Source organism: Daucus carota, chromosome 7, assembly GCF_001625215.2.
Source record: "Daucus carota subsp. sativus chromosome 7, DH1 v3.0, whole genome shotgun sequence".
Taxonomy (NCBI): Eukaryota; Viridiplantae; Streptophyta; class Magnoliopsida; order Apiales; family Apiaceae; genus Daucus; species Daucus carota.
Window position 1 is genome coordinate 12,246,544 of NC_030387.2, and position 9,597 is coordinate 12,256,140.

A 9,597-nucleotide genomic window follows, 5' to 3' on the forward strand; every position below is an offset into this window, starting at 1 on the left:
GTCCATCGTTATTAAGAAATGAGAGCCAGTTAAAATGAGTCAAACTTATAAATTATAAGTGCTTAACATGTGTTCATGAGCACATCATAAAAAAAACGGTTCTTTTTATAATCATGTTGAGTTTAGAGTTCTTCGACTCGATTCGAAGTCCAGCCGATCGATTGGGACTAGTCATTTTCTTGCTGGTCATTTCTAGAAAGATTGAGCAGTAGTTTCTTTAACTAAAGATTCCTCATATTAGTATTCAAGGGACTTAGTTGGATAAGAAAGTATGTTCGATTCTTACCAATCCAGTGCCCTCTCTTCTCTCACAAGTACCCCCCTCACCCGGATACGTGCATACTCCAAAACATTATCTCAAATATACATGATTCATTCTAACATACAGCTAAGCCAGACTTACTATATTCATTATTATAAAAATACACTTTCGACTTGCCCTTATAAATATCCGCCTCTATCCACCTTAACCTCACCATCCTCTCTTCACACTCTCTTCTTAACACTTCTCTCTCAATTTTTTAAGCATGTCTGGCGTTTGGGTCTTCAAGAATGGGGTGGTTCGGCTGGTGGAGAACCCGGGGGCCGACTCGTTGGACGGGAGCCGACACCGGAAGATGCTTGTCCACGTGCCATCCAATGAAGTGATCACTTCTTACTCAGTTCTTGAGAGGAAGCTTATGATGCTTGGGTGGGAGAGGTACTATGATGATCCTGATCTGCTTCAGTTCCACAAGAGGTCTACTGTTCACCTCATTTCGCTTCCCAAGGATTTCAACAGGTTTAGGTCCATGCACATGTATGACATCGTTGTCAAGAACCGTAATGTGTTTGAAGTTAGAGATATGTAGGGGCTGGCTCTCGTATCATGTGTGTGTTTAGTTTGAGTTGATGCATGGTTTGTGAATTGTGAGTTGTTGTGGTTGTGCATGTAGTTTTGATTAATTTATTAGCATTAGGGATTTAATATCGATTTCTCGTGTGTACTGTTATAAAAAGAGAGGAGAGCTGCTCGTGTGATTTGATCATGCTATTGTATTGTAAATTACTGCATAATGAGAATTGCTTTTCATGTGTGCTTCAATCTGATTCGGGCTTCTTCTTTTCTCTTGGATGATTCGACGGAATTTGGATAGTAACTCTTAACAACTGTTGAAATATACCATAAGATTCATTTGGGACATTGATAAGATTTTAGATGAATTGGTTTTCAACATAGTATTAGAGTCAGGTTTGGTGGTGGTCTCAAGTTTCACTCTCCGTCACCCCAATATTCTCACTATTTGATACAATTTTCGAAAATTTGATGAATGTTCAATAAAATCCTGATTCCGTCACCAGAAGACGTACGTATCTGGTGAAATAAGTCTAGTGCGTGTATTGATTCCGAAAAGTAGTTGAGAGGTAATGAGGTATTATGAATTGTGAAGGAGATCGAAGATTCTGTGTTTAGTTAAATTGAGAGAGAAGATTCTATTAGTCTAATGTAGCTTGCTTAGTAACAACGTTGTGATGCCACGTAGCTACGTGTATCTAGCTCCATCATCACTTTGGCCTGTCCATCCAATTGTTTTGGAGCTATGGTAAAATACAAGACGATACTATACATAGTAACGAGTTCTGGATGTAAATAGAAAGGCGTTTTGTCTGAATGCACAAAGTCCATGATTTATAAAGGACAACCCAGCGTTCATTTTCGGGCTAGTAAGCTCTTAAATTACAGTTAGAAAATAAGACAAATTATCTGGCACTAGAAGTCTGGTTTAGATATGTGGCAGGTATTCTGTTAGAAAGCTCTGGAGTGCATATGTTTTGCTTCAAGCCACTTGTTCTATTCCCCAGCAAGAAATACCAATCTTAAATATGAGTGTACCTGGGGGATTTTTTTATTTAATAAATTTTATGATCTTAAGACACTTTTTTTTCTTTTGAAATCATCATCGTGAGACACTTTGTTAGAAAATGGAAAGTTTAAAGCATATTTTTTAATATGTTCTTGATGTAATTTCCGGGACATTTTCTTAGTGAAATCCATTGAGAAATAGAGTTGAATACAGTGGCTTGAAAGAGCTTGAAATGAGAATGTGATTCATTTAATCTGGACAAATGAATCTGGTCAGTATATCTGACAGATACAGATTCATTGAATCTGGACAAATGAATCTGGTCAGTATATCTGACAGATACAGATTCATTGAATCTGGACAAATGAATCTGGTCGGTATATCTGACAGATACAGATTCATTGAACCTGGACAAATGAATCTGGTCCGAATGTCTGACAGATACAGATTCATTGAACCTGGACAAATGAATCTGGTCAGAATGTTTGACAGATACAGATTCATTGAACCTGGACAAATGAATCTGGTCAGAATGTCTGACAGATACAGATTCATTGAACCTGGACAGATGAATCTGGACGGTGTGTTGGTGCCTTGGCCTCACTATAAATAGTGAGCCTCGACACTTGAGTTGTGGCACGGGGAAAAACACAAACACCATTCTCATTCTTCTCTCTTACACTCTCACCATCTACTCCGATATATACACATATACATACTGTTCTCGGGCGAACTGAGGTGTTGATCGCTGTTGATCGTACTCGTGTCTGTGAGCGGTTCGGTCTGTGCTGTTTTATCCTGGGAGCGATATTGCGACTACCCATCACAGCGTAGTGGGGCAATAATCACTTCAAGAACAGTCTAGTCTTCATCGAAGGGCTAGGCGACTCAGCTGTTCTGTATACTAATTCTAGCGACGGTGTAAGGTGCGCCTTTCTCTTCTTTTCTTGTAATTTATCAGTCACTGATTATTGTATATACGATCTTCGTGCATGCTATATTGTTGTGGTTTCGTTGGCCTACACTTGTTTATATAATATAACTGCTCTATACATTGTTGCTGTGATTTTCACTGTGACTCCCAACAATCTTGAAGTGATTATCTGTTATATTGTGTAGTAAGCAAGATGGTTAATGAGATTGTGGATTCTGTTGTTGGTGGTGGTGCTGGTTCTGGGTCTGGTGTTACTAGTATCATCGATTGGACTACGTATCGTTTTCCACAGCCCATCGATTTATCAGGTATTCCTGATAAATTCGGTGGGGGAGTTTCTTTTTCTCGCTGGCAGAAAAAGATGAAACTGTGGCTTACGGTTAAGGGTCTGTGGCCGGTGTTACAGTACGAGAAACCAGTTGTGGTACAGGAAAAGGCTGAAACCCTTAAGGCCTATGCTATGTGGGAGGAAAAGGATGGGGTGGCTAGGGCTGCTATTCTAGCAGCCTTAACGAACACTCTGTTCGATGTTTACTCATCTGACTCCTACACTGCTAAGACCTTGTGGGAGAAACTTGATCAGACACACAATACTGACTCGCAAGGGTTGGAAAAGTATTCTGTGGCTAAGTTCCTGGACTTCAAACTGGTGGATACAAAATCCATGACTGAGCAGGTGCATGAGTTTGAGACGTTGGTGCATGCTTTGAAGGAGTCCGGAATGGACCTTCCTGAAAAGTTTTTGGTTATGTCTGTGATTGAAAAACTCCCTAAGTCTTGGGAAGAGTTTGCACTCTCCCTGAAAAGGCAGAAGGGAGAGATCACTTGGACTAGCCTGATGCTGGATATCTCTGTGCAGGAGCAGCACAAGTCCAAACAGGGACATGTGATGCCAACTGAATCTGGTAGCTCGAAGGTCAATGTAGTGACTGTGGGACAGAAAAGAAAGTCTGTCGCTAAGAAGGTGAACACTAAGCCCAAAACTGACAAGGGCAAGGCTAAGAAATCAAAGGCCAACAAACCATGTTGGTCTTGTGGACAGGTTGGTCATTGGAGTAAGGACTGTCCTGTAAAGAAAGCAAAGAAAGCTGAGGTGGTAGCACAAGCAAATACTGTGCTTGGAACCACTGATGGGCCTGTGCTTAACATGGTTGTTGGTGAGGCTGTTGCTTCTGAAACCAATGACGGGTATGTTAAGTACAACCCTGAACTATTTTCCACTTATCTGTCTAATGAGTGGTTGATTGATACGGGAGCTAATGTGCACATTTGTGCTGATATTACTCTGTTTGTATCTTATCAACAGGCTCATGGGATGACAGTGACGATGGGGAATGCTAGTGCGGCTCAAGTTCGTGGAATAGGAAACGTGGACCTGAAGTTTGCTTCAGGGCGTGTTCTATCCCTTACTAGAGTGCATCATGTTCCCGAGATTCGTAGAAATATTATTAGTGGAAGTTGTTTAGTTAAAAATGGCTTTGAACTTTCTTTAAAGTGTAATAAAGTAGTTATTACTCAGACTGGTGTGTTTTTTGGCAAGGGCTACTTGTCAGACGGCTTGTTTTTAATAAATGTGGAGCCTGTTTTAGGCGGTTTTATTAATGATATTGCTTCTCCTTCTGTTAATAATATTGAATCATCCGATTTGTGGCACTCTAGGCTTGGTCATTTAAATTTTGGTGCTCTAAAGAATATGATGAACTTAGAGTTGATTCCAAAGCATGCCATTGATAAGAAAACTAAATGTCAAGTATGTGTGACAGCTAAACTAACAAGGAAACCTTTTTATAGTGTGGTTAGGGATTCTAACTTGTTAGATTTAGTGCACTCGGACATATGTGAATTTGGTGGTGTGTTGACTAAGGAACACTGTAGATATTTCATTACCTTTATAGATGATTGTAGTAGATATTGTTATGTTTATTTGCTTAAACATAAAGATGAAGCACTTGAAAAATTCATTAGATTTAAAACTGAAGTTGAAACACAAACTGGTAAAGTACTTAAACGTTTGAGATCTGATAGAGGTGGTGAATATACGGGAAACACCTTTAATGAATTTTGCAAGAGCAATGGTATAATTCATGAGGTGACTCCACCATATACACCTGAGTCTAATGGGGTGGCAGAACGAAAGAACAGAACTTTTAAAGATATGATTAACAGTATGTTGATTAATTTGGGGTTGCCCAAGTACATGTGGGGGGAGGCTCTGAATACGGCTTGCCATATTCTGAATAGAGTCCCTCTGAAACATATGGACAAGACACCTTACGAATTATGGAAAGGCAGGAAAACTAGTCTAAAGTATCTTCGTGTGTGGGGGTGCCTTGCGAAGGTACTTGTCCCTGAACACAAGAGAAAGAAACTAGGGCCGAAAACTGTTGATTGTATCTTTCTGGGCTATCTCGAAACCACTACAGCTATGAGATTTTTAGTATTAAAATCTGACATAGATGGTATAGTGGCAAACACGATAGTTGAGTTTCGTGATGCAACATTCTTTGAGGATGTCTTCCCTATGAAGACTGGTATACCTCAAAGTTCTTCTAGTGTTGATCCTACTCACACATCTAGTTCTATTCCCGATCATGTGGAAAAGATGACAAATGTGGGGGCAGATCCTACTAGTAGCTCTACTCCTAATGAAGTTGAGGAACCTAGAAGGAGCAAGCGTGCAAAGGTAGTTAAGGACTTTGGAAGTGATTTTATCACTTACAATGTCGAGGACGAACCTTTGACTTTCCGACAAGCCATGGATTCTTCGGAATCTAGGCACTGGAAAGGCGCTGTGAAGAGTGAAATTGACTCTATTGTTTCTAACGGAACATGGGAGTTGGTTGACCTCCCTCCTGGGTGTTCTACTATAGGATGTAGGTGGATCTTCAAAAGGAAGATGAAACCAGATGGCTCAATAGATAAGTATAAAGCTAGATTGGTTGCTAAAGGTTTTAGGCAAAGAGAAGGTATTGACTACTTTGATACATACTCTCCTGTTGCAAGATTGACAACGATCCGAATGCTTGTAGCATTGGCTTCCGTACATGGTCTTATCATCCATCAAATGGATGTAAAGACAGCTTTTCTTCATGGTGATCTTGAAGAAGAGATTTATATGGATCAGCCTGAGGGATTTGTTGCATCTGGCAATGAGAGCAAAGTATGTAAGTTAGTCAAATCCATCTACGGCTTGAAACAAGCACCTAGAGACTGGCACAAAAAGTTTGATGACACTGTTTTGACTTTTGATTTTATAGTTAATGATAATGACAAGTGTGTCTACTATAAGGTTAAAGGAAATGAACATATTGTGTTGTGCTTGTATGTGGATGATATACTACTGTTTGGAACCAATATTGAGATTATTAACGAGACAAAGAATTTCTTGAAAAAACACTTTGAAATGAAGGACATGGGTGAGGCGAATGTGATTCTTGGACTCAAGTTGACTCAGTCAACTGAGGGAATAACCTTGTCACAATCTCATTATATAGAGAAATCTATACTTGAGAAGTATGGTTATTCAAATTGTAGAATTGCTAGTACACCATATGATCCTAAAGTTGCTCTTATCAAGAATGCTTCAGGTGTACCTGTGTCTCAGTTAAGATATTCTCAGATTATTGGTAGTTTGCAATATCTTGCTAATGGTACTAGACCAGATATAACATATTCTGTGTCTAAGTTAGCAAGATATACAAGCTGTCCAAACAGAACTCATTGGGATGCTCTAGATAGAGTACTTAGATATCTGAAAGGCACCATATATCTTGGGTTGCACTACAGGAGATATCCGAGTGTGCTTGAGGGATATAGTGATGCAAGTTGGATAGCTAAGAAGTCTGGTTCCAATGGAGTGACTGGATATCTGTTTACCCTTGCGGGTGGAGCAGTATCCTGGAAGTCGACTAGACAGACTATAGTAACTCGGTCTACGTTTGAGGCCGAGTTGTGTGCATTGGATGCCACGGGTACGGAGGCTGAATGGTTACATGGACTCATGTCTGTGTTACCTGTAGTAAGTCGTCCGCTACCGGCAATTTCTGTTCATTGTGATAGCCGTACAACTATCGACAAGATCAGAAGTGTCAAGTATAATGCTAAAACAAAGAGACACATCCAAGTTAGACTTAAGTCTATAAGGGGTTTGGTGTCTGATCGGACTATTGCTATTGAGTTCATTGGAACTCAAGATAACATAGCTGATCCACTGACTAAAGGGCTTGAGCATGCTGTTGTCCTTAAGTCAAGGTTGGGGATGGGACTGATAACCCATCATGATTCATCTACAGCGGGAACCCAATACATCTGAGAGGAGATCCCTCAAAGTGTATTCAATGTGGTAAACAAGCTGTAAGGGTGGATCGGTAGTACCTTTAACTACAATGTAGATACTTATGCATCTGAGTCTATCCCCTGCAAACCTAAAAGGTACTGACACTGCAAGTATAGCAAGAGTTTTTAGAACTCTGAATGGGGTCAAGTCATTTGACGAGATGGTTGCAGTACATCTCTGGAGATGCCCAGCTAAGCGAATGTAATTGTGAGGTCGCAATTAGAGGAAAGGGTTATTCCTTGAAACATTCGACGAACAGGATCGAGACACGACCATTAATGTCTCAAAGCCGTAGATCGGCACCATAGCCTTTGACCTGTCGTCGTCTATGGAGTGTGGTTACACCCAACGGATAGAGATTCAAGGTGAAACAATCCATCTATATCCGGTAGCCATCGAAGTAGGGGACTTAGGAGGGTTCAAACCCGGAAGGGTACCTACTCTGAAAAACAAGTCATGATGAGGACTAATATGCATATCTATATGGATTTGTGGGGGATTGTTAGAAAATGGAAAGTTTAAAGCATATTTTTTAATATGTTCTTGATGTAATTTCCGGGACATTTTCTTAGTGAAATCCATTGAGAAATAGAGTTGAATACAGTGGCTTGAAAGAGCTTGAAATGAGAATGTGATTCATTTAATCTGGACAAATGAATCTGGTCAGTATATCTGACAGATACAGATTCATTGAATCTGGACAAATGAATCTGGTCAGTATATCTGACAGATACAGATTCATTGAATCTGGACAAATGAATCTGGTCGGTATATCTGACAGATACAGATTCATTGAACCTGGACAAATGAATCTGGTCCGAATGTCTGACAGATACAGATTCATTGAACCTGGACAAATGAATCTGGTCAGAATGTTTGACAGATACAGATTCATTGAACCTGGACAAATGAATCTGGTCAGAATGTCTGACAGATACAGATTCATTGAACCTGGACAGATGAATCTGGACGGTGTGTTGGTGCCTTGGCCTCACTATAAATAGTGAGCCTCGACACTTGAGTTGTGGCACGGGGAAAAACACAAACACCATTCTCATTCTTCTCTCTTACACTCTCACCATCTACTCCGATATATACACATATACATACTGTTCTCGGGCGAACTGAGGTGTTGATCGCTGTTGATCGTACTCGTGTCTGTGAGCGGTTCGGTCTGTGCTGTTTTATCCTGGGAGCGATATTGCGACTACCCATCACAGCGTAGTGGGGCAATAATCACTTCAAGAACAGTCTAGTCTTCATCGAAGGGCTAGGCGACTCAGCTGTTCTGTATACTAATTCTAGCGACGGTGTAAGGTGCGCCTTTCTCTTCTTTTCTTGTAATTTATCAGTCACTGATTATTGTATATACGATCTTCGTGCATGCTATATTGTTGTGGTTTCGTTGGCCTACACTTGTTTATATAATATAACTGCTCTATACATTGTTGCTGTGATTTTCACTGTGACTCCCAACACACTTTTCCATAGAATAAATATGTAAGAAAAATCTGTATTATGCTCTCTGTTTTAATGCGTCACTCATTGCTGCTAAAAGATTTCTATCCGTTTAAAATATATGTACTTGTATTTAAAATATAGTATATTTTATTTGTATCCAAAACTAAAATTAAGAAATATTATTCGTATCCGTAACTTGAAATACGAATAAGAATATTCGAATGTTTAAACGTATAAATAACTGAATTTAGCGAATCCAGTTAAGTTTAATAACTTGGCTCGTTTAGATACGAATGAGAAAATCCGTTAAACTTAACTGGATTTGCTAAACTCGACTAGCATAAGTGATGAATAGTTGTGAGTAGAAATGGTCCTTCTACTGATTATCACTCCAGCTATAGCGACATAAGCATATTAGCAAAGAACACATGATCTTCTAGTCGCACTGGATACTAATTCTAATTGTACGCAGAGCATGCGATTAGAGATTCTCCAGCTGCAAACACTTACAATATTAAACATATGTTATGTATGTATGGGCTTGTATTGTTAAATTTATACGGATATGCCCGACGCCATCAGTCCTAAGAGATGTCGTATGGTATTAAGTCAGCATATTACACGTAGAAAGAGTCCTAACAATATGTGCCGATTTCAGAGAGATCCTAAGTACTAACTACTTGATGGGATCCTAGCTAACCACTTGCATGCACCTATAAATTGTCGTTTGTCCCCGCCTTCCCACTTACTCCCTCCGTCCCAATAGGTTATATACATTTGGTGTAGACACGGAGACCAAGAAAAAATATTAAAAATGAGTAAAGTTAGATGAAAAGTGGGTAAAGTGGCGGGACCTATTTGTATTTAATTATAGATTTGTGATAGTGGAAGAAAGTAGTGTGTGTAATAGTGTTTATATTATTATAAAATGAAGATAGTGGAAGAAAGTAGTTGGTGTAATAGTGTTTTACATTATTAAAAATTGCTATTTTAGGAATGTATAGAAATGATGGGACGTCCCA

The 9,597-nt window shown here is 39.5% G+C and overlaps 1 protein-coding gene across 1 annotated transcript; it reads left to right on the forward strand.

Annotated features, from left to right (window-relative positions):
• Positions 1-454: 454 nt before the first annotated feature.
• LOC108195334 (flowering-promoting factor 1-like protein 3) lies at positions 455-1,084 on the forward strand. Its single transcript, XM_017362294.2, has one exon. The coding sequence runs from the start codon at positions 528-530 to the stop codon at positions 849-851; it is 324 nt and encodes a 107-aa protein (XP_017217783.1). The 5' UTR covers positions 455-527; the 3' UTR covers positions 852-1,084.
• The last annotated feature ends 8,513 nt before the right edge of the window (positions 1,085-9,597 follow it).